Source organism: Lotus japonicus, chromosome 1 (assembly GCF_012489685.1).
Source record: "Lotus japonicus ecotype B-129 chromosome 1, LjGifu_v1.2".
NCBI classification, from domain to species: Eukaryota; Viridiplantae; Streptophyta; class Magnoliopsida; order Fabales; family Fabaceae; genus Lotus; species Lotus japonicus.
In genome coordinates this window covers 39,096,267-39,122,421 of record NC_080041.1, presented here as the reverse complement: position 1 = coordinate 39,122,421, position 26,155 = coordinate 39,096,267, and the positions used below count along the sequence as shown (strand labels likewise).

General features: G+C 36.2%; 2 protein-coding genes across 3 annotated transcripts; both read left to right on the top strand.

Annotated features, from left to right (window-relative positions):
* Positions 1 to 3,440: 3,440 nt before the first annotated feature.
* LOC130734663 (amine oxidase [copper-containing] zeta, peroxisomal-like) lies at positions 3,441 to 16,702 on the top strand. The gene is made up of 12 exons (XM_057587176.1): positions 3,441 to 3,854; positions 4,166 to 4,275; positions 4,423 to 4,728; positions 5,274 to 5,386; positions 5,508 to 5,838; positions 5,959 to 6,174; positions 6,279 to 6,515; positions 6,829 to 7,014; positions 14,870 to 15,010; positions 15,361 to 15,629; positions 16,103 to 16,184; positions 16,314 to 16,702. Exons 1-12 carry the CDS (start codon positions 3,653 to 3,655, stop codon positions 16,446 to 16,448), a joined length of 2,328 nt encoding a protein of 775 aa, XP_057443159.1. The 5' UTR covers positions 3,441 to 3,652; the 3' UTR covers positions 16,449 to 16,702.
* Positions 16,703 to 20,158: 3,456 nt separating this feature from the next.
* On the top strand, positions 20,159 to 25,335 carry LOC130734664 (protein IQ-DOMAIN 21). Of its 2 annotated transcripts, XM_057587178.1 has the most exons (5): positions 20,159 to 20,594; positions 20,780 to 21,079; positions 23,930 to 24,328; positions 24,449 to 24,863; positions 24,954 to 25,335. In XM_057587178.1, exons 1-5 carry the CDS (start codon positions 20,505 to 20,507, stop codon positions 25,067 to 25,069), a joined length of 1,320 nt encoding a protein of 439 aa, XP_057443161.1. In that variant the 5' UTR covers positions 20,159 to 20,504; the 3' UTR covers positions 25,070 to 25,335. The 2 variants fall into 2 exon arrangements, with proteins under 2 accessions (XP_057443161.1, XP_057443160.1); XM_057587177.1 differs by having other exon boundaries at positions 20,164 to 20,594; positions 24,449 to 25,335.
* The last annotated feature ends 820 nt before the right edge of the window (positions 25,336 to 26,155 follow it).

The window sequence follows — 26,155 nt, the reverse complement described above, 5'->3', positions numbered from 1 at the left end:
TGATAGAGAAATCTCTTTTAAGACATTGGAGTTGTACGAAATATATCAAAAAAAAAATGAATAAAATGAATTAGTATTGGGATTGAAACTGACCATTTGATAGAGTATTCAACCTTTGCTGATGCATTCAACCATAGTAGTTGGAGTTCTCATGAGGAAGGATGACGAATGAACAATGTGCCATTTAAGGTGTCGATCCAAGATTGGTTCTACCATAATCGACGGCAAAGTTGGCTTCAAATACACATCAAGCGGTGGCCGAAAGCAATTCCTCATCAGATCAATCGGAAGAGACTCTATTGATGGATTGGTGAGAAGTAGGTTGAGAGAGGAAGGCTAACACGGAAGCACACCTAGGGTTTGAGATTGATGTGGATGAAGGGAAGGTTGTGAGGAAGACTCGAAATCAGAAGGAGATGAATGGTACGACGGAGTAGGTAGAGAGGGAGAGAACACACGCGATTAGAGAGCTAGGTTTGATGGGAGACGGTGATGAACAGTGTAGAAGCAAAAACGACGTCGTTCTTCCTTTGTTGAGTTTGAAAAAAAAAATAAAAAAATAGAAGTAAGTAAAAGCAGGACACGTGTCAATGTGTAATTGGAGGTTATTTAGCTACAGTAGTGGAAGATTAAGAAGTAGTAGATTCTTAAGAGAAAAGAAATACACATAAATATTAATGCTATGGAAGCCGTTTTTTTGGAAATTTGTAAGATATTGAAACTGAAATAAAAAATTGAAATCCAAATTTATGTTTTTAAATGAGTAACTGAAAAACTAATTGGAAAATTTTAATCTTTTAAGTTGTTAATTATTACTACAATGAATGCATTGATTATATTTAATTTTATCAATGATTTACGTATCCTTATGCATTGATTATATTTAATCTTTTATTAGTTTTTTTTTTTCAGTCAAAGCATAATAAATGAGAATTCTAATGCTATGGACACCGTTTTAAGGAATTTTTTCTTTTAACAAGTTTTATGGAAATTTAAAACATATTGAAACTAAGGTAAATAACTCTTATTTAAAAAAAAAAAGTAAATAACGGGCGAATGAACTAATTTACTAACAATTAACAATTAATATTGGCCTATCAAAAAAAATGTCCTAATTTAAATTTTTAAGGATAAAACTTGCATAAAGTTTCTTATATCAGTTTTAAAAAAAAGTTCCTTATATCTATTCTGTCAAACTCTCTAATCATGTAGTGCCATGTGTCAATTTTTTTTTAAATTAGTAAGAATTAGGTCTTAATAAATATGGCTTATTTTTAGAAATAAAGTCCATTTGTCATTGTTTCAAAAAAATGAAGAACTTGAAAAAAAAATAATGAACTTGATCTAAGTTTTTTCTTTTTTTAATTGTGTTACTGGAAAACTGATAGAATTGTTTTAAATCTTTTAAGTGGTTAGTTATTAGAAATTCTTAAAGGAAATATATAGAGACAATTAATACTACAAAAAATGTATTGATTATTTTATCACTGATTTACTTATCCTTATTTTTGGGTGGTTTCTTTTAGATAAGCTTATTTTTGGGTAATTAGTTACTTAGTTATTTGAATACAACACGTTTTCCTTCTAATTGGCACGTTACTTTTTTTGAATGTTAATTGGTACGTTACTTAAATGTATATTTATTTTATTTAAAGTTTTAATAATGTTCCCGAATAAATTATTATTTTGCAAGATATAAGCTCCAAAAATAATTTAAGATTAATTATATATGATTTTAAAAGTATGTTTTTTTTACATCGGAAAATTTTCTACATGTATATGCATGGTGTAATTTTCACAAATAATTATTTTAAAAGTATGTTAGTTGGTGCTTGTATTAGGTGAATGTTTTTAATGGGTCTTTCACCCATAAAAGACCCAAATTACTTACTGTAGCAGGTCATCTTAACCTGTTAGGAAAAAATAATATACTTTTATAAACTTAGGGCTCATTTGGTGATCAGAACAAGATAGGATATGACAAGATAATAATCATATCTCGTTGTTATCTGTTCTTTATTGCCTCAGCAGGATATGATAACACTATCATGTCTCCTATTCTTGTCCATCATGTGTGAAAGTTATCCTGAGAGGGGGAGCTAGGATAGAACATGATATGATACCAGTTATATATTTTCTTTCAGTATCCTAACTCCAAATTAATTTATTACAATATTACATAATTAATAATTTATAATATTAATGAATAAATATAAAAATATTAATTTAACTAAAATAAAAAATGAATAAAATTATTATTCATAAATAGTAAAACAGACTACACACTTACAAATATTGATTTATTAATATGAATAGACTAATTTAATATTTTCATCTCCTATTATTTAAAAATTATTTATCTACTTATATAATAATTTAAATATAAATTACTTTTGAAATAATAATCTTTTTAATTTAGTTAATTTTTATTATTTATCACGTGTCACAATTAAGTGAAAACCAATAGATTACAAATATTGATTTTTTAATAGTAATAGACTAATTTTCTATTTTCTTCTCCTATTATTTACAATTATTTATCTACTTATATAATAATTTTTAATTTAAATATAAAATACTTTTGAAATAATAATATTCTTAATTTAGTTAACATTTATTGTAAATTATCATGTGTCACAACTAAGTGAAAATCAATTGGTTAATTGCATAATTTTATTTAAAATATAGGCTATCTTCAAAACAATAAAATATGCTAATTAATAAAATTGAAATTAATTTTAGTTATTTTAAAATATATACTCATTTATGAAAATGTATAAAAAAAATTAAATTTAATAGAATAATCAATTTTTAAATGTATTTTTTATTCAAATATAAATTTGATACACTTTTTTTTATCATATCCTATCCTTATCATGTGCACCTCAAACACAGGATAGGATAAGAGTCTATCATGCTCTTATCCTATCTTTTGTTATCTTGTTCACATATCATATCCTATCATAGTGTCTTGACCACAAAACGGACCCTTAAGACTTATCCTAGCTTGTAGTTCATGTTTCTTCATTACTTTTATGAGATTAATAGAAGATATCTAATCACATTATGCTACATAGGACTAAGTGGTTATAAATATTTTTTTAATTTTAATTAGTAAATTAGTAAATTGCTGATGTGGCGGAAATCAATTGAGTGCATGTGTAAAACAAGTTTACAATGTCAATGCAACTCCCATTTTCTTGAAAATGAATGACATTAAAAAGAAAATAAATAAAGAATAAAATTAGTAATGAATTGAGTCAATGATATAACTAAATTTAAGAATGTCATCAATTTGGATATTCACGTTACATAATATATTTTTTTCAAAATGCAAGAAAAAAAAAAGGTAAAGTGAAACTGAAGTAGAAGCAAAAAGAGCGAAAACGGAAAAAAGGCTTTTTCATTTTACCATTATATAATAACTGAGTCTCTCTCTTTAGTCTTTCGTCTCTTCTCTTCAGCAGAGCTTTGCTCCTTCTTGTTCTTGTTCTTGTTCTTCGTCTTCCTGTTCCTCTTTCTTTGTTTCTGTTAGTAGGTGACGTTGTGCGGTGGAAGAGAGGAAGAGGGTGAATTGCCCTACCTGCATGTCAGTGTATTGTGTTGACACCTATTGCGGCGGTGGAATCGGCGAGATAGCGAACCCTTTGCAATGGCCTCAGCTCCGCAAAAGGCGACGCCACAATCGTGCTGTCCCCCCGGCGGCGGTGAATCCTCCCGCCTTGCCTCCTCCGCTGCCGCCTTGCCGCCGCCGCAAGGCTGGATCGACGATCGCCCCGCCGCTAACACGGTCACCGTGATCCGCCCCCTCGATACGCTTCAAGAATCTTCCACCAATGCCACTTCTGCTAAGGGTATATTCTCGGCCTCTTTGATTTGACATACAACACACTCTCTCAGTCAGTGATTGCTTTATTTTCTGAAAAGTCATCAAATCGACCACTTTTTTAAAAGGGCGTTGATCCTTTCAATCATTGATCAAAAGTGTGTTAAAGAAAAGATTGGCAAAAATGATTTTTTCCCATTTTTCATGACACCCAATTGCTGAAAACGTAAATTAGTAATCATAAAATGATTAACTTGGTGCTGTTTTGTGTGAAATATTGTGGCCAGCTTGCATGCACCTTCTTACGTATGCTTAATGGCAACTCTTGTTATATTACAGGAATCATTCCAATGATAAGGGCCCAGTCAAGCCACCCTTTGGACCCTTTATCCGCAGCTGAAATCTCTGTAGCAGTGGCAACTGTTAGGGCTGCTGGAGCAACTCCTGAGGTATTTAGCTATACTATGAGTTGTTTGTTTAATAGAATGAATAAATATAGTTTGCATAGTTTGACATTATTAGAAAATTTAAGTTGAGTTAAAGCAGTTGTTACTTATGATGTCTCTTCTCCCCCCAATTGTTTTTATGTCTTACAGCTTAGAGATAGCATGCGCTTCATCGAAGCAGTTTTGCTGGAACCAGATAAACATGTCGTTGCACTGGCAGATGCTTATTTCTTTCCACCTTTCCAACCATCGTTACTTCCTAGGTTGAAAGGAGGGCCTGTAATTCCCACCAAGCTCCCTCCAAGATGTGCTAGACTTGTGGTTTACAATAAGAAATCAAATGAGACTGCTGTGTGGATTGTTGAATTATCACAAGTGCATGCAGTAACACGAGGTGGTCATCACCGAGGGAAAGTAATTTCATCATATGTTGTTCCTGATGTTCAACCTCCAATGGTATGTTCGTCTTTTACTCGTGACTTCTGATTCCTTTTTAATGATTTGTGTACAATTACAGTGTTCTTGAAATAATTTAACATCACTGTGTCCTTTCAATTTGTTTTGCATTGAACCTTGTGCACAGACAGTTTGAGAAACAATTGTAGAATATGTAGCATAAATGGAAACTGTGTCTGTAGTAGGATGACTTGCTCTTATTTATATGTATAGAAAATGACTGAGCGTTTCATTACGAGTCTTTAATAACATATCAGATTAAATTAAAATTTTGGAATTCAAATGGAACTAAATATCCCCCCTTTACCTTAAGGAAAAACAAAGTAATGGCTGGTTTGTCAGATTGGTAAAATCTGAAATTGGATGTCCAAGATTTGTTATGAAAGATAATCATAAGTGTGGAGCTTTTGAAGATAGTTATTTATAAATGCACATTTGGATGCACATTTGTTTTGTTCAATATATAGACATCTCCAGACACATTTGTTGAGCTGCGACAGTTCTAATATGCTGCATTTCTCAATTACATATTATTCTGTCTTCAGGATGCTGTTGAATATGCAGAATGTGAGGCTGTTGTTAAAAGTTATCCTCCTTTTATAGAGGCTATGAAGAAAAGGGGTATAGATGACATGGACCTTGTAATGGTTGATCCCTGGTAAATTTAATTGGACATCTATTTATTGAAAGCCTCTTGTCTGGAGATGTTTCTGATTGTTCCTATTCTTTTTCTTTGAATTTTCTTTATTGAAACTTTGTTCTTAATAATTCTGCTGCAGGTGTGTTGGGTATTACAGTGAAGCTGATGCTCCTGGTCGAAGACTTGCTAAACCACTCTTATTTTGTCGATCTGAGAGTGACTGCCCTATGGAAAATGGTTATGCCCGCCCAGTTGAGGGAATCTATGTTCTTGTTGATATGCAAAACATGGTAGTGATTGAGTTTGAAGACCGCAAACTTGTTCCTCTGCCTCCGGTTGATCCCTTGAGGAATTATACTCCCGGAGAAACCAGAGGTGGAGCTGATAGAAGTGATGTAAAACCCTTGCAAATTATTCAGCCTGAAGGTCCAAGCTTTCGTGTCAATGGGTATTATGTTGAATGGCAGAAGGTAAATGCTAAATTGATTGGTTTGTCTTTGAAAATGTCAAAGAGTTGATGCGTTGTAACTATTAACCACTAAATTTGCAACTTGATATATAACTGGTCTCTGTTCTTTATCTGATAACAGTGGAATTTTCGTATTGGATTCACCCCCAAAGAAGGTTTGGTCATATATTCTGTTGCATATGTTGATGGAAGTCGAGGACGAAGGCCTGTTGCTCATAGGCTGGCTTTTGTGGAGATGGTTGTACCCTATGGCGATCCAAATGACCCGCATTACAGAAAAAATGCTTTTGATGCTGGGGAAGATGGCTTGGGGAAAAATGCACATTCTCTCAAGAAGGTATTAGAGTTCCTTGCATATATGTCCTTTTGTATTGGTATTATTTGACATCTTATTTTTTCTGATGGATTCCATTTATCTAAAGTCAAAGTTTATCATTATAGGGGTGTGATTGTTTGGGCTACATCAAATATTTTGATGCTCACTTCACTAATTTCACTGGTGGAGTGGAAACAATTGAAAATTGTGTATGTTTGCATGAAGAGGATCATGGGATTCTCTGGAAACATCAAGACTGGAGAACTGGCTTAGCAGAAGTCCGAAGGTCTAGAAGACTTTCAGTTTCTTTTTTATGTACTGTGGCTAATTATGAGTATGCATTCTTTTGGCACTTTTATCAGGCAAGTAGGTTATCATCCTTTGAAGAGATAAATATGCTTACATTGATGACATTTTTAATCGAACTGTTTATAATTATTGCATAAAATTCACAAATATTCAGTCTCCTAGCATCCTTTGGATTGTAAGACTTTGCATCTTTCTGCCATTCTAATTAGATGTAATGTTTTCTCAAAGACTTACATCATGTAGATATATTTTCTTGATTTTACTTTTGACGAGCCACTGGTGTATTGTCTTTTTTCTATGTTTTCTGTAATCGTGTTGTTACGTGGTATTTAACTCTATTGAAAACAATGGCACATGTGATTTCAGGATGGAAAGATTGAAGCTGAAGTCAAGCTAACTGGAGTTCTCAGCCTAGGAGCCTTGATGCCTGGAGAATTTCGAAAATATGGTACTATGATTGCACCGGGTCTCTATGCTCCTGTTCATCAACACTTCTTTGTTGCTCGTATGGACATGTCTGTTGATTCTAAACCCGGTGAAGCATTGAATCAGGTAACTTGAATTGGATTGCAAAATTTTGCGATTCTAAGTTATGCAATTGCAGTTTATGTTGCTGCTATTTCTGTCTGTAGTGTAAATATATTTGTTACGCAAGAGAATTCCAGTGGTGTGCCTTAGTACTAGTTTAGTAGTCAATGAATCACATAAAGTGGTGATCTGAACAGTCCTGATGGCAGAGTGAGTTTTTGATGAACTCACAGAAATGCTACTGGTTTATTGAAGAAAACAGAGACTCAATCCTCAAGTACTGAGGTTGAATTCTCAGGAATTACACAGAAGAATCAAGAACACTAACAAGAACCCTAGCCTCTGGAATTCGAGATCCAGAATCTCCCAAATCCTAACCAACTGAATAACTACCTGTAACTTCCCCCTTTCCCTTATTTATACTACTCAGTAGTTCTAACAGAATCACAACTATTAACAGAATTAGCCAGCTGTACTCTAACAGAAACAACTAACCATGCCAGCTGTTTATTAACAGATCAACTAACAATAACAGTCACACTAAGTTGTGACTTTCCTCTTGTTTCTTCTCTCATACACCTTCTTAATTGAAGGTCTATGCTCATCAATACCCCCCCCTAAAAGTTTCACCTTGTCCTCAAGGGGAAAATCAGGAAAAGCTTCATGGAGCTGGGCAGCAGATTCCCAACTGTTCTCACAAGCAGGTAAAGAGTGCCACTGAATTAGCACCTCAATCTGGCCCATTGTGGTTTCCCTAACAGCCAGCACTGATTCAGGTTCCACCAAGAGCTCATGATCTTCATTCAAGGCTGCTGGGAGAGGTTGAGGCTGAAAATTAGTCCCCACAGCCTTCTTGAGGAGAGAGACATGAAAGACAGGATGCACTCTACTGTGAGCTGGTAGCTCAAGTCGATAAGCCACAGCCCCAATCTTTGCTACAATAGGATAGGGTCCATAATACCTAGGACTCAATTTTTCATTCATTTTCTTGGCCAAAGACCTCCTTCTATAAGGTTGTAACTTGAGAAAAACCTCATCACCAATTTGATAATCCACATCCCTCCTCTTCTTATTTGCATATGTCCTCATCATGTCCTGAGATTTTAAAAGATTAGCTCTCAGATCTGATAGCAATTCATCCCTCCCCACCTGCAAATCATTTACTGCAGCTATCTTGGAAGGAATTGTAGTCCCTTGAAGAAGCACAGGTGGTTCCCTACCAGTGTTGTTAAATAACGGCGATAGCGGCCGCTACCCGCTATAGCGTAGCGGGAATTTGCTTCACCGCAATCGTTATGCCGCTACATAGCGGCCACCGCGATAATCGCGATCGCGGCCGCGAACGCCATAGCGGCGTTATGCCAGAAACGGAAATAACGGATTTCATGGAATTCAAACGTTTTTCTGGCTAGTTTTTAGGGTTTTAAAAACAGCATATAATGGGCCACCTCCTATTAACGCTAATTCCCATTAATTACCCTAATTCCCATTTTCAAAAAAAAAAAAACCCTAATTCCCTAATAACTATTCTCTATATTAACGCTTCAACTCTCCTCTCCTCTCTTTCAAATTCTCTCTGGTTCTCACTTCTCAGAGACTACACTCTACAGCACGGTTGCAACTTGCAAGCAAACCTTCTTAGAGTTTCTGCTTTCTGCTGAGTAGATCATACTCTTTTCCGCATCCTCTCATTCCTCTGTTTTTTGTTGAAAACCTATACTCTGTTCTTCAATGTTTCTTCTTCCTTTACCTGTTTCACAGTTTTCTTCTCTGTTTTTCAATGTTTCTTCTTCCTTTAACAGTCATCTTCTCTTCTCTTTTTCTTTTATTTTTGTTCAAAACTCATGATCTGTTTTCCATTGTTTCTTCTTCCTTTACTAAACTTATAATATATTGTTTCACAGTTTTCTTCTCTGTTCAAAACTCATGCTCTGTTTTCCATTGTTTCTTCTTCCTTTTCTCTTAACTTATCTCTTACGTATTCTTATCTCTTTAAATTGTGCTCTTTTGAGACTTGCATTAACATTATGTTGTTTTAAGTACTTTTGTTATCTGTTTTGAGCTGTTGGACAGCCTTGAATTATGTTGTTTTGAGACTGAGTTAAAATTATGTTGTTTTTAACTGTTTTTTGTATAATATTGTACTTATTTTAACCGCTATGCGGTAACTGCTATTTGCCCGCGACGCGATCCGCTAAACGAAATAGCGGATTTTTGCCTCGCCGCGATTTTCCGCGATCGCGATTTGACAACACTGTTCCCTACCATAAAGAGCTTGAAAAGGAGACATTTTGGCAGATCGGTTGTAATTGCTGTTGAACCAAAACTCTGCCCAAGGAAGACAAGTAACCCATTTCCTTGGCCTGGATCCAGTAAGGCATCTCAGATAAACTTCAAGGCATCTATTGACCACCTCAGTCTGACCATCAGTTTGAGGATGGTAGGCTGAGCTAAACTTAAGTTGTGTGCCTGACACTCGGAACAGTTCCTTCCAAAAACTACTGAGAAATAAAGAGTCTCGATCTGAGACTATGGTTGTTGGGAACCCATGAAGTCTCACTACCTCATGAAGAAATAAAGCTGCCACTTCAGGAGCTGTAAAAGGGTGCCTTAAGGGAATAAAATGAGCATATTTTGTCAGCCTATCCACCACCACTAAGATTGTATCCTTGCCATTAGATTTAGGCAAACCACCAATAAAGTCCATGGACACATCTGTCCAAACCTGAGTAGGCACAGGTAATGGCTGAAGCAGCCCTGCAGGGGAGAGATTGTCAAATTTGTTTCTTTGACATGTGTCACATTCTGCCACAAAATCTCTTATGTCACTCTTCATCCCTTCCCAATACACCACTGCAGCCAACCTTCTATAGGTTCTAAAGAACCCTGAATGTCCTCCCAACAAAGAAGCATGAAACTCTTTGCAAAGAATTGGAATCCTAGAAGATTGCTTGGACAGAACCAACTTTCCTTTATAAAACAACCTGTGATCCTTCAAAGTATACCCTTTATGAGCCTCAGGATCCACAATCAGATCTTGTACAATGGCCTGTAGCTTGGGATCTTGCAACATCTCAGTTTGCCACTCCTCAAAGTCATTCACCTTAAGAACTGACAATGCACAATATGAGCTTCTCCTGGACATGGCATCAGCAGCTGAATTGTCCTTCCCAGGCTTATATTGTATCTCAAAGTCATAACCTGAGAGTTTGGAAATCCATTTGAACTGCCCCTCTCCCACAACCTGTTGCTCAGTAAGGAACTTCAAACTCTTTTGATATGTTCTAATTATGAAATGCCTTCCTAAGAGATAATGCCGCCACCTTTGGACAGCTCTGACCACTGCCATTAACTCTCTTTCATAAACTGATTTAGCTTGACTTCTATCTGAGAGTGTAGCACTCCAGAAAGCCAGAGGCTTCCCTTCCTGAGTCAAAACTGCTCCTAGACCAGTACCTGAAGCATCTGTTTCCAGAACAAAGACCTTGGAAAAATCTGGAACAGCCAAAGTAGGTATCTCTGTCAAAGTGTGCTTAAGAGCTTCAAAAGCCTGTTGGGGACTAGGTCCCCACTGAAAACTATCTTTTTTCAGTAGCTGTGTCAAAGGCCTAGCTATCTTGCCATAATCCTTGACAAACCTTCTATAGTATCCCGTAAGACCTAGAAATCCCCTTAAGCTCTTCAAGTCTTTAGGGACTGGCCACAACCACATAGCTTCCAATTTCTTTGGATCAGCTGCCACAGTTCCAGCAGATAACACATGTCCTAGATATTCAATCTGGCCCCTTCCAAACACACTCTTCGTACCATTGATTTTAAGATCATGTTGGTCCATCAATTGCAGAACTTGTGTCAAGTGAACAACATGTTCCTCCATGGTCAAACTAATGGCTTTAACCAATGCATTCATGGAAGCTCTCTTCTTCAGCAATTCAGGCTCCCCTTTGAGGACTACCTTTTTATTTCCCAGTTTGAACTTCAAGGTCAGCTCTTCAAAATTGGCTTTGATGTCCCCCAATCCTGCTAGCCATTCTAGACCAAGCACAACATCCACTCCTCTTAATCCAAACAAAAAGAAATCTTGAGTTACCACAAATCCTTGAATCTGCACACTGAGATTCTTACACACCCCCTTGCTTTTCACTACATGTCCATCCCCTACTTCTACTGTGTAAGCTGGAGTTTCTGTAATCTGTAACTCCATTTCTCTTGCCAAGGACTGAGAAATGAAATTATGTGTTGCTCCACAATCTACCAGCACCACTATGGCAGTTCCTTTCAATTTTCCCCAAACCTTGAGAGATTTCCTTGAAGAAATTCCCTGTATACTGTTTAGTGACAAGTGCTTTAACTCCATAGCTTCCTCAATTTCTTCAGTGAGAGGCTCTAGTGTCTCAATCTCTTCTTCCTCACCATCATCCCTCAGCAACATTACCCTGAATTGCTTATTCTTACAGATATGGTTTGGTCCAAACTTTTCATCACATCTGAAACACTCCCCCTTTCTCAACTTTTCCTTCATCTCTTCCCCAGTGAGTTTTCTGTAAACTCCTCCCCTGGCTGGCTTACCTCCTACTCTCTCATTAACACTACCACTAGATGATTGCACTGTGCCCTGAGTTACACTACCACTACCACTTTTCTGTCCAGTATCAATTTGCACAGATTTCTGAAAAGTTGTGGATCTAAAAGGTGGTTTGAAAGAGGAATTATACCTGCTAGTACTGCCAATTCCAGCCTTGCTCACAGCCAGGTTCTTCTGTTCCACCATCAAGGCTTTCTTGACCATGATTGTTAGGGATTTGGGCTCATAGAGCTTGATTTCTGCTGCAATTTCCTCCTTGAGTCCATTAACAAAAATATCCATGTAATGCTCTTCATCAATTCCCTTGAGCATTCCTGCAAATCTCTCAATTTGTCCTACAAACTCTTCAACACTACCTTCTTGCTTCAAGGCCAGCAAAGCCGCAAATGGACTAGAATTCGAGGTGAGTTGAAATCGTTCCAGCATGGCTTCCTTGAACTTGGTCCAAGTAGTCACCTGGTTGCAGGTTTCCCACCATTGGTACCAGCTCAATGCCTTTCCATCCAAGGCCACCATAATCGCTTGTACCTTCTCTTCCTCAGTCGCTCCCTTCAGTCGGAAGTAGCGTTCCAATTTCTGAATCCAACTGTACGCATCTTCTTCACCCTGGAAAACTGGAATGTCAAGCTTCCTCCAACGCTCTGTTTGTGCATTTGCAGTGCGCTGAAGATTCTCTCGCGCATCAGCTTCGTCTCTTACGCTTCCCGGTTGTCCTCCGTTCACGGTGCGCTCCTCCTCCATTCGTCGGCGTTCTTGCTCGCCGTCGCTGTCGCCGTGCTCGCCGGCTCGCCGGCGCGTCATCGTCTCGACAATCGCTTCCAGATTGCGAAACCTCTGCTCCACGCGTTCATGCTCGATCGCACGCTCTCTCCGTTCTTCGTCGCGAATCCTCCTGTCTTCTTCGCGATTCCTGCGTTCTTCCTCGCGATCGCGATTCAGAACCTCAATGAATCTCTCAATCGCTTCCACTCTGGCTTCCATTCTGCTCGCTACCATAGACAAATCGATACCACAGCTCCTGGATGGAGCTCTGATACCAATTGATGAACTCACAGAAATGCTACTGGTTTATTGAAGAAAACAGAGACTCAATCCTCAAGTACTGAGGTTAAATTCTCAGGAATTACACAGAAGAATCAAGAACACTAACAAGAACCCTAGCCTCTGGAATTCGAGATCCAGAATCTCCCAAATCCTAACCAACTGAATAACTACCTGTAACTTCCCCCTTTCCCTTATTTATACTACTCAGTAGTTCTAACAGAATCACAACTATTAACAGAATTAGCCAGCTGTACTCCAACAGAAACAACTAACCATGCCAGCTGTTTATTAACAGATCAACTAACAATAACAGTCACACTAAGTTGTGACTTTCCTCTTGTTTCTTCTCTCATACACCTTCTTAATTGAAGGTCTATGCTCATCAGTTTTCCTCCAGCAGAAGTATTTTTTGACATCTTCGAAGCATGTTTTTTTATGTTTAAAAGTACTTTTGTCCCTCACGAATTCGAATTGTGCAAAATGAGTCCCTAAACTATTTTATTAGCATTATTAGTCCCACACGTTATCCTCTGTCAACACCATCCGTCCTTCACCTCTTTTCCGTTACAAATGAAACGATTTTGTCCTAAGTGGCACATATTTAATGACATGGAGACTGATTAGGAGAGAGATGAGGCCAGATGGGAAACCTGTGACCTGCACATGACCATCTTCATCTCCTTCTTCCATCATCTTCTCCATCATAAACCCAGAAAAATTAGGAAAAAAACTAGACAATCATATTGATCTCCTTCTTCACCATTTCCTTCTCCATCTTCTTTCATCTCACAAACCAAAGCACGGAAGGTTGGGGTTTTGACATAAATTGGGGAGAAAATCATTGAGAAACCTCAACCTATTGCAGACCTTAGAACGAAGCTTCAAGCTTCCATCACGAACCCACAACCTGCTCCTTCAAGTTCTCATCAAACCTGCCGCGACCTCAAACGACGTCGTCGTGTACGAAGACACCACAGCTACCCTCCATATCACACACCTTTGTTTCAGAATCTCCAGATCTCACACCTTCATTTCAGAATCTCCAGATCCCGCACCATTACCATTGTTTCATAGGTCGATCTGGTGGTTAGTGGTGTTGGGGGTTTCGATCTGATTTCTCTTTATTGCTTCACGAAGTCCATAACTGCAGGATTATGAGTGGTTCGAAGGTGGAAGATGAAGCCCCGAAGAATTGAGCAAAGGATTCCATGGTGAGTAAAAAAGTTTCAATCTTTGTGTCTCTTTGACTTTTTCTGGATGGGGAATTTGATGAAACTGATGAGATCGGGGGGAGAGAAAGAGAAATTGAAGGATTTGAAAGAGAAGTTGAATGAACGAAAGTGTGAAAAATAATGGGATTAGGTCAGAAAAGAACAGTATTCTAAAATGGAAGCTTGAATTAGTTTTGCTGGTATGAAGTGTGAACTCAGATGACAGAATGAGAACGAGAATGGAGGAAAAGGAAGAGTAAGAGGAAGATGAAGTGGTGGTACTTCCTCAGTTTGATTTCCTTCATTGATCTAATTAATCAATTCTCAGTGTACTTTATTATTTTGCTCACTCCTTGATGCTATTCCTTTCATATACACTGGAATTTTATCTTAAAAAAAGGAAGATGAATTGGTATCGTGTTCTGGGTTTGGTGGTGGGAGAGTTTTTTTTCTTCATAATTTATGGTTTTTTGAAGTTATAAGTGATGAAGATGAAGGTAGTGAATATTTCGAGGATAAAGATGTTTGGAGATGTTGAAAAACTCTATAAAAATGACATTCTTTTTCCCTTTTGTATTCGTTTCTCTCCTAGTAAGACTCCACATCATTAAAAAAGTGCCACTTAGACGAAAAACGTTAGAAACTTAACAGAAGGACTAATGGTGTTAATAGAGGATTACGTGTGGGACTAATAATGCTAATAAATTTTTTGAGGGACTCATTTTGCACAATTCGAATTTGTAGGGGACCAAAAGTGCTTTTAAGCCTATTTTTTATACTGAACCCAACATTTATACACATAAGCTAAGCATTGAATTTCCCCCACTTTTCCTTGGTGATTTCATCAAAACTAACTAATATTATTGAAACCAACTTTACCACATTGTTAACACTGAAATAACTGAGTTGTCTACTTTTGTGTTTGGTTTATTATTTTACTTCTCAACAGTATCTTCTTTGTCCAGTAAACTGCCAAGCTTGGCTATTGCATCATAATTATTTTCGAAGTTCACATTCTTACTCTCTTACATTTTGGTAGGTTGTGGAGGTAAATATGAAAGTAGAGGAGCCTGGTGAGAATAATGTTCACAATAATGCGTTCTATGCTGAAGAGACTTTGCTTAGATCTGAATTGGAAGCCATGCGAGACTGCAATCCTATGACTGCTCGACATTGGATTGTAAGTCTTCCCTGGGTTTTACAGCCAACTTTTGACTATTGATGTAGATAATTTTAACCTTTGCCAAACTGTTGAATTCTTTTTTTGCGGGGGGTGAGAAATTTGTAGTACACCAAGCCTAAATGATAATTTCAAACAGATGTCCTGAAATCTTTGAAAATTTTTATGCCTGCTTTCTGAAGGAAGTAAGCACATAGTGCTAGCAATTCATATGTCTGTCTTACTCATTGCTGAAACTTTTTTGCACTAGCTTAATCCCCTGGAAAATACTTACCATGGTTCTAACAGTTTTTGAAAGTTAGAATCTATTCTTTGATTAATACCTGTTACTTTATTAAATAATCCTTCAGGTAAGGAACACAAGATCTGGCAACAGAACCGGACAATTGACAGGCTACAAGCTAGTACCTGGCTCAAACTGCTTGCCTTTGGCACGTTCTGAGGCCAAATTTTTACGAAGAGCTGCTTTCTTGAAGCATAATCTGTGGGTAACAAAGTATTCACACGATGAAATGTTTCCTGGAGGAGAATTTCCTAATCAAAATCCACGTGTTAGCGAAGGACTAGCTACATGGGTTAAGCAAAACCGATCTTTGGAAGAGACTGATATAGTTCTTTGGTCCTCACTCTCTCACTCTCTCTCTCTCTCTCTCTCTCTCTCTCTCTCTCTCTCTCTCTCTCTCTCACACACACACACACACACACACACACACCCCTGGATTCTATGAATGAAAGGATGCTCAAGATTTTTATTTAGTGATTTAGCTAATTTGTCAAGTTGAATTAGTACCTCCACTTGTATCATTAAAAATAGTATATCAAACTATGAGCCCTCTGTTTGGTTGCAGACCAAAGAGATTTTATTTTAGCTTATTTAGCCTTTTATCTAGTAGATAAGCTCCAATAAGTGCTCTTTAGTCTGAATCCAAACAGACTCTGTCACTGCACCAAGCACTAGCCTATTTAGTGTTCCATATTTTGTTTTACTAGAATAGTTTCTGAAATCTTCAGTTTCTTGTTCAAATTCACTTTACTATTCCACCCTCAAAATGTTTTCACATGTCTTCTCCAGACTAACCGTGTTATCAACAGGTATGTATTTGGAATCACCCATGTTCCTCGCCTAGAAGACTGGCCTGTTATGCCAGTGGAGCGCATTGGTTTTATGCTCATGGTAATTAGTTAATTTTTTTATAAGACTTTTTCAGATAACACTTGTGATTAGGCTGTTGTTTACCTATCATTTCCAGTGCATCTGGAGGTTTTCCATATTTCTGACCAAGAAGTCCTCTCTTATGTGCAGCCTCATGGATTCTTCAACTGTTCTCCTGCTGTAGATGTCCCACCTAATACATGTGTAGTGGATTCTAAAGACAATGACATTAAGGATAATGGTGCTTCGAAGACTATTCCGGGTGCATTAGCGGCAAAGCTTTAGTCGCTTAATCCCATCAAGAGTTATGTCTTTGCGCTGCTGATAGAGACATGAGTGCTTGTTTGGCATCCACTAAAACATGCGCATCATATATTTGATTTTTTGAGTTTATGTTAATGTTGGAACTTGGGAAGTTAAGCCATAGGCTTAAACATCAACTAGCTTATATTTGTCTTAGTATCTGAGTGAATTATGGTTTCAAAGCAGACACTAAAGTACTGTGGCTTAAAATAAATGGTTCATTACTGTGTGTGTAATCGGGATTTAGGTAATCTTGATGTGTCATTGCGAATGTGATTGTGGTGGCATTGGGTCAGCCCTACAATCAACTACCAAATAATAGCTCCAAACGAAAAACAAAAAGGTCTGATTGGCTAAATAATTTTATCTGACTTGGCCTAAGCCTCATCCTTTTCGCACCACGAGCCCATAAACCCATAGCTCATGGTGATTTTTACTTATTGATGAAGAAGAACAAGTCACAGGAAGAAGATTGATGGTGGTTTGGAGTGGTGGGGGTGGCGGGTCAAGTGTATGGTGGTTGTCCTAGGGTTTTCTTCTTCACTTTCTTCTCCTTCTCTTTCAAGTTATCTCTTCTTCAACAAGCATGAAAGTCACCAAATGAGCTCTCTTTCTCCCAATAAACCCGCCGCCTCTCTCAATGGCACCAAGTGAACATAAAATGTACACGTGTGCACATTAAGGTTAAATAGTTCCTAATTAATCTTGGTTAATTTAAGGCTAAAAAGCATTTTTGACCCCTGATGTTTTAAGTTTGTGCAAATTCTGCCCCTACTCTATTTTTGTCGATGGTTCTACTCCTCATGTTTTCAAACAGTGCACCGTCTACCCCTCCGTGTCAGTCTAGACGTTAAAAAACTAACAGAATGAGCTGATTTGACTTTTTTTTAATATTTTTTGGACCTGCAACGTGGAAATTACAAATGAAATTGGAAAAAGGGGCATGAGAGATTCAAACTCAAGACCTGTAAGTAGCAAAACATGCATTTAACCAGTTCAGTTACATACATAATTGATATATACATCAAACAAATTTAATTTATATCATTTCCTTGATCATCACCAACTTCATATACTCCTCTTCATCTCTCTAATTCACTCAGGAACATCTCCTGAGAAAGCCTGACTGACGGAGGGGTAGACGGTGCACTGTTTGAAAACATGAGGGGTAGAAACGTCGACAAAAATATATTAGGGGCAGAATTTGCACAAACTTGAAACATCAGGGGCAAAAAATGCTTTTTAGCCTTAATTTAATTAACCCGTCCAGGTCACTTCACACAAAGCTTGACACTTGGGCAAAAGGTGGTGGAGCCATAAGTACAAGTGTCCAATAAGCCCATCATAAGTCACAAAATATCTCAGGGTTACATGTCCTGAGATCGGTTCGTTTACGAAGTGAAATTTTTCGCCGTTTCAAGAAAAAAAAATCCATAAATTGATTGCTTTCATTAATTGGAATCGTTCATGACACTCAGAATTTTGAAACGGAGTCCTGACCATGTTTGGTTGTCGCCCTGAACTTCTCTATAAAACCTCTCTGGTTGGGAGGAATTATCCTCGGGCTCCGAAAATAAACTATGTCAATATTAGAGTCAATTTTCACCAAATCAAAGACACACTGTCATTAACACACAAAAATTCAAAATCCTGCTCTAACTATAGTCAGGGTTTTATGACATTCATATGACAAAGCATTGTTTTTGAACTTTTTAGATAGGCAAACGAATCTTTCAATGTCGTTTCAAACCATACCATGGCAAAGATAATCTCATTTGAAATGATTCATGAATGTTTAATCACTTACATAAGCACACAAGCACTCAATCACATCAACTTTCACTGCTTATAACAAAAACATAAACTTTCACTTAATAGCGTTTATCGCGCACAGACAATAATATTCTATAAAATATCAGTCTTACAAAATTAAAGGAGTTCTTTATTATATTTTATTTTCATTAATAATGATATGGACATGTATAAATTTAGTTGAAACAAGAAAAAATTACATCTCACGTTCATTTAACACGTAGGCCTAACACATAAGTACAATGGCGCGATAAATGGCCACCACTCCATCGATGAAGACCAAAACTTGCTATTTCCGATACTGCGGAGATTTTTTTCAGACTTTACGTAGAAGCTATGAAAGAATAGGCTGTTGGAGGAAGAACCGCCCAAAAGCAGGAGACAAGCGGAACGAGCAAGTCATCTGGAGCTACTTTGAGGGAATCCAACTCCTCATCTGACTTTGTCGAGGAATGAAAATTAAAGTTCGCTCATTTTACAAGTCTGAAAATCCTAATTAACCTTTTTTTAGGGGTGTAAGCGGGTACGGTCCGATCCGTGAATCCAATCAAACCGACCCAAACCGAACGCATTATGGTGGGTTGGATTGGATAATTGTTTCGGTTTGAAATTTCTTACTGCATCCGATCACCATCGGTTACCCTATCAGATTTTTGGATTGAAAAATCGATGAATACCAAGCCAATTGTGAGATATTTTTTACTTTAGCCCAAAGACTCCAACCCATTACATAATTTACATTTGAAGAGATATGGAGACTTGCTCATTGTTTTTCAGCATTGTTTTAATGAAAACTTGGAGAGTACTACTCTAAGACCTAAGTTAATATTTGTTTAAGTTAAGACATAAGTTATTTATGAGTTTACCATTATGTTGCCTATTTATATTCGTACTGCAGATGTTGGTGCAGATGTTGGTTGTAGTCTGTTTATGTTGGATTATATGGATCATGTCATTATGAAATGTTGTTCTTTTGGAGATGTTGAATAATATGAAGTTTTCATTTTTTAAATATTTTTACACGTTTTTAGAATAAATTTCGTGTGAATTTTAAAATTATATATTTTTATTTCCAATCCGACCATCTGAATCGAACTAACCCAATTGAGGTTCGAATCCAAAAACAAAAATTAGGAAATTCAAACCAACTCAAACCAAACATATTTAATTGGTTGAGACATTTAAACACCATAAATCAGAACCAATCAAGTCCGATTACACCCCTACCTTTTTTTAATTGCTTGCAAATGAAAGAAAAGGTAGACTAAAAAGATTGAAGAAGACGAACTCTCTCATACTTCCTCTCATTATTCTATCATTGCGGGACCGTTCCATCCCCCATCCTTGCTACACAGTACACACTGATAGGAATTGTTTAACTAGGACATTTAAGTTTTAAGTAATCTTCAAGCCTAAACTTAACCTAACGCTAAACAATGATAGCGCATCTTTTTTCCTCCTAGCATCAATGATTGTTAACTTAAATGTCCATTACACTCGCCAATTATTTACACCAGGTCCATATATCATGGGTGTTGAAATTAAACAAACTTTTTTGCTACGTAACAAGGAACTCTAAATAACTTTCAAAAAAAAAAAGGAACTCTAAATAACTTAAGTTGTGTTTGATTTCACGTTTTTTTTTTTTATACAAATAGGAATGAAAAAAGAGGGACAATTAGACAACTACACCATGACACAAAAGAGGCACCAAAATTGTTAATCTCATATTTTGATGCCATTTTAATTAGAAATAAAATTGCAATTACATTTTTTCCCTTGATTAAGAGTTTGACATTGCCCCTAAAAAAAAAGAGTTTGACATTAGATGATAATAACAAAAATAAGAGAGAGAAAAAATGAGGAGATTGATTGATTAGTGGGAAAGTAAAGCAGTTGAGATCTGTTTTTATTGATCCCGGTTCAATAATATGAGCATCCGTGAGTTGAGAGCGTGTTCGTGCCTCCAATCCAACTGTATAATAAATAAATACATGCATCCGTGACTTACATGAATAAATACCAACGACGATGGTTGCGCGGGCTTGCAGTTACTAATCTCACGCGCTTCTTGATCTTCTCTCAACTCTGATGCATTTCAATTTACAATTTCCAATAATTCTACCCAACATGCACTTTTTTCCTATGTTTAATCTGGAAAATCAATTCAAAATGCGTGATCCGATCAATCCTCACTTGTGAAATAAGCAGATCATTTCATCACAGATGGGGAAAAAAGGAGGAAGCTGGTTCTCGTCGGTGAGGAAAGTTTTCAAGTCATCATCATCATCATCATCTAAAGAGGAGAAGATCAAGGTGCATGATTAATTAATTTTAGCTTTAATACTTTCTTTCTTTTGTCTAAATTGTCATAGATCATTTTAATTCACAATTTGTTAGTCATAGACATTTCCACATCCATTAATTAGGAAAAACATAATTAATCTTGAAATTTGATTTTGCTATATAACTAATCAAATGCGTTTGGATTTAATTTTCAGAAGGAAATTAGCTGCAGGCATGAGGCGCCGGAAGTGGTTTCTTTTGAGCATTTTCCTGCAGAGAGTTCCATTGATGTCGACGACACAAACAACGAGGAGAGCATCACCACATCAACAACGCCTGTGACTGAAGATAGAGATCATGCCATTGCCGTTGCAGCAGCAACCGCCGAAGCGGCTGAAGCTGCTGTGGTGGCTGCTCAAGCTGCTGCTAGAGTTGTGAGATTGGCAGGTTATGGACGTCATTCCAAGGAAGAAAGAGCAGCAGCACTCATTCAATCATACTACAGAGGATACCTTGTAAGGACTTCATCTATTCTTCTTCTTCTTGTTTTTGTTTTGAACAATTAATATAATCCTATTTTAATTTAGCCGAACCTGTTTGGATGCAGATAAAAATTATTTATTAAAACTTATTTGGTGTTTTATTTAGGAAAAAAAGTCTAATTAATAACAAAACGCGCTATTTAGACTGTTCGACAATTTCTTCTACGAATTTCAGTAAAAAATGGGTTTATTTAATATATTCTTCTTCTTTCGAAAAAAAAAGTTAATTTAATTACAACAAATTTTGATTATATGGATTCACTTAATATGAGCTCTTTTTTTTTGAGAAAAAAAGTAAGCTCCACCACCTTGGGCCTAATTTGGAAGAGTTTATTTGAACTTATCTGACAGCATAAGCTCTTATACCAGTGTTTGGGAGGGCTTATGCAAACAGCTTATGACCTGCCATAAGCTATTTTCAGCTTATTTTCATAAGCTACTCAGGATAGCTTATGAAAAACAGCTTATGCTTATATACAACTTATTTTTAATTTATTTCAATAAATTTTCAAAAATAGCTTATGAATAAGCGCTTATATGTCATAAGCGTTTATGACCATAAGTGTTTAATTAAGCTGTTTTTCCAAACGGGGCCCAAGTCACCTATCTTCTCATCCCTGTAAAAACCTGAAAGAAAAATGCACATTATTAGAGCATCTCCAATGCTAGGTTTTGAAGTCTTAGCATTATTCATGTGGGCCTGTTTTGCCACATGCGCGTAAGTAACTCTTTGCAGATTTTCCTTCAACTATGAGTTCTTAGCACTATTCATCTGATCCCACAATAGCATTATAGTAATAAAAAAAAATTTGTTTTTATATAATTTTGATTTAAATTTAAATGCTAATTCGATACTTAAATTAAATCAGTTGATGAATGAGAGAGAAAAAATTAATTTTTTATACTAAGAGCTCAAAAAGTAAAACTCCTTATATAAAAACTAATTCTTATTTTTAATAACTAAGAACTTCACGTCAGCCTCCTCCAATGGTTATATGAAGTCTAATATATAATGATTTTGTGTTTGTGTTATAGTTATCCTCCAAGTAAACTTATACAATAGTAATGATAAAAAGAAGCTATTGGACGCAAAAAAGGGGGAAGAAAAAAATATTTGCTTTACACATTAATTGAAGTCTAATCTTAAATTTATTTTTAATATTATTTTGATTTAAACAATTATGTGTGGATTTATATACTTTCATGGGTATGCCCATGAATATCCACAAATATTTTAAAATCTGATTAAAATTCAATTAATGGATATCTATATGGATATGCAGTGAGTACACGTATGATTTTTTACTTAAATAACGGGTGGTAGATATAAACAATCCATGCCTACCCATACCAATTGGCATCCCTAGATGGGATGCTAAAGGGCAAAGGGGTCCTTTCCATTAGTATTAACTACTAAGTACAAGCTCCATGAAAACTAATTATTGTTAATTACTTTAGTTTGTTTTTGGTTGCCCGTCAATTTGTTGCACCCACCTTAACACTCTGTTTGGTAGAGAAGAAAGAGATAGAGAAGAGAGAGTAGAGAAGAGAGAAGTTGAGTAGAGAGAAATATGTGAGAAATAGAGTAGATTTCATGGGTTGTTTGGTATGATAGAGATAGAGGTGAAAGAGAGAAGAGAGAGTGTCACTTTTCATATCAAAAGACATTTTTACCCATAAGTTTTTTAAATATTTATATAAAAGATCAAAATGGTAAGTGGGGCAAAATTGGAAAGTAAAAAAAATGAAGCAACATACATCATTTCTTCTCAAAATGGAGAGATTGCTAAAAGGTGGGGTGGCCCACCATAATTCTCTCTCTCCTACATTATTTTATGAACCAAACAAGGGTGGAAGTATAATCTCACCTCTAACTTCATCTATCTTATCTCTCTCTCTTCAAACTCTCTCCTACCAAACAAAGTGTAAGTGTCCTTTATGAACAGGTATTAAATTACTGCTTCACCTGCCTTGCAATAGTTCTTTTAAGTTTTTTTTGAGGAAAATAATTCTTTTAAGTTTAATTACACTTTTAGTACTTATAATTTTAACTTTTAGTCTTTATAATTTTAAGAATGTGACTCATATATATAACTAATTTCAATTGCTTAAAAATCAAACAAATTTACTCCACATTAACTTTTCATCCAATAACTCATAAAATAATTGATTTATTCCACAATTTTTAATGTCAAAAGTGACATAAATAATCTTTAGATGTTATTCATGTAAAAAAGTATGATCTACAATTTATATTTTCGATGTAAAAAAAAAAAGTGTGATCTACATTAATTATTTTCCCTAATGATTGGATGAAAATTTAATGGGTTGACTGGTGTTCAATTTTCAAGGTAGAAGTGCTTAATTTGAGCATCAGGAAGGAACCAAAATAACGCTTTAATGGATGTTTTCCACTAAATTCATCAGACCTCAAATCTAAAACATTTAAACAAATAATTCCACACCTGTTGATCGATGCTCTTGGTTGTTTTAAAGAAGTAGCTTTATAGACCATTTTTGTTTTTTCTTTGTTCATTTATATTTGGACTGATAAAAATAAAGTTAACTTTTTTTTTAAAGTTAACTAGAATTAGATGAAGTACAAAATAATATTAAAATGTGTAATTTCATCTAATATTTTATTTTTCTTCAATTTAACAATATGACATGATTATAGATTCCTTCATTTTATTCCATTACGTTCTATCTACATATCATCTCACAGTTCTATTTTAATTATTTCTTTGAACTTAATTACTTCCAAATTAACCAAATCGGCCAATTTCATTTACTAGTGGGAGGGTGTTTGAATTAATCCTGCAGGCTCGACGTGCTTTGCGTGCATTGAAGGGATTAGTGAGGCTGCAAGCACTGGTGAGGGGACATAACGTGCGCAAGCAAGCACAGATGACAATGCGGTGCATGCAAGCGTTAGTCCGGGTTCAGTCACGGGTGAGAGCTCGCCGAATCCAATTGAGTCATGATCAGAAGACAACACTGATGCTGGAGAAGGAGGAGGAACACCAAAGAATACAAGTTGTGAAGCAAGCAAAGCCTAAGCCCATGATGAGCCCCATGAGAAGGAGGTTAGACACTACTTCCATTAATGATTGGGATAATAAGGGTCATAGTAGCCAGAAAATAAAGGAAAATGATTTGAGGAAACATGAAGTTGTCATGAAGAGGGAGAGAGCTCTTGCATATGCTTTCAACTATCAACAGGTTAGTCTTGATCATTTCTCACCACACACACTATTTTTTATATCAGCGCCGCGCCTTGCTACTAGTTAAACTCAAATAAACTATTTCTAATTAATGAATTTAATTTCTTTTGTTTTGTAGCAACAACAAAAGCAATTTTTGCAGCGAGAGCCTAATCACGATGATATAGGAACCTATTATTCCAATGAGCATGAAAAGGCCCAATGGGGTTGGAACTGGTTGGAGCATTGGATGTCATCACAACCATACCATGCTACTAGTACTAGGCACTTGGGGCAACTTGAGACCTCTTACATGACTCTTGCTTCTACAACTTCAACCACCACTGATAACATATCAGAGAAGACTGTAGAAATGGATATGGTTTCAACTCCAGGCCCAAGCAGCATCAACATGGGCCTCACGAACCAAGACTTTCATGACTCAAGCCTGTCTCCTTATAATAGGCAACATCAGAGACTGCCGAGCCCGAATAGACCTAGTTATATGGCCCCAACACAGTCTGCAAAGGCTAAGAGCCGTGTTCAAGGCCCAGGTAAGCCACAAGTTTCATTTGTGTCTCATAGTAACTCGTCAACAAAAGGTGGTTCTAATATCGGGTCAGGTTGTGATTCTTCAAGCTCAGGTGTAGGGAATACTACTCACCAATTTCTAAGTAGCCCAAGCCCAAAAGTTAATGGGATGCATTCACATTCTAGACGAAATCTGGGTGGTAGTCGTGATGATCTTGTTGAAGATTAGGCCCTTCCACTTGGAGCCCACGGTTGGGTGTAATTTGATTAATTTGCATTTTCTTTCTTAAAAAGATAAAAAAAACAAAATTGTAATATTATTACAATAATGTTTGTATACTAATCCGATTGATCATATGGAATGAGTATCTATGGCCAATATGTATAACGAGGTCATGGGTTGAGATTGTAATTGTTAGAAGTCTTACATTGATTAGAGATATGGTCAAACAAATGTTTATAAAGAGTAATGCAACCCTCAACTATTGAGCTAGCTTTTAGATTGAGTTAGGTCTCCCAAATTATAATAGTAATTTTCATGTGAGATTATAACATTCATTCATCGATGAAAAAAAAGACGTAAATATGTTTTTGATCCCTCTAAAATTAGGATTCTTTGGTTTAGACCCCTCTAAAATTATTTTTTTGGAAACACCCTTAAATGAAAAATAATACTGAGGTTTCAACTCTTGTAGTCACCTTCCGTCCATTAGAGGGACCTAAACCAAAGAAACATGATTTTAGAGGGACCTAGTTTCTTCTATAAAATCATGATTCTTTGGTTTATGGACGGAAGGTGACGACAAAGGCTGAAATCTCAATATTATTTTTTATTTAGGAATGTTTTTCAAAAAAAAAAATTGAAGGGCCTAAACCAAAGAACTCTAAATTTAGAGGGACCAAAAACATATTTAAGTAAAAGAAACCGCAAAAAAAGTAGAATAGTAGCTTTCCAACAAAAAAAGTAGAATAGTTAATGATTATATATTAGGGATTTACTGTAAAAATAATATGTTTCATCAACACTTTTCATTTTCTTTTATTTCATTCCAACTTATTCTTTTCCAGCATCTCTCTCTTATTTTCCTATCAAATCATATATCATATCTCTTATTTCCATTTTTTTATCTTAGATGTAAGTCGCATTTGAGTGAGAACATATATTTATCGTAGATATTAACACTTTATTATAGGTTTTACTTCATAAAATAACACAAATGAGTGATGGCTGAATTGCATCATGAATGATTGAAAATTCTATCACAAAACTAATCAATGACGAAAATTATGATAGAAAATGAGTCGTAACAAAATG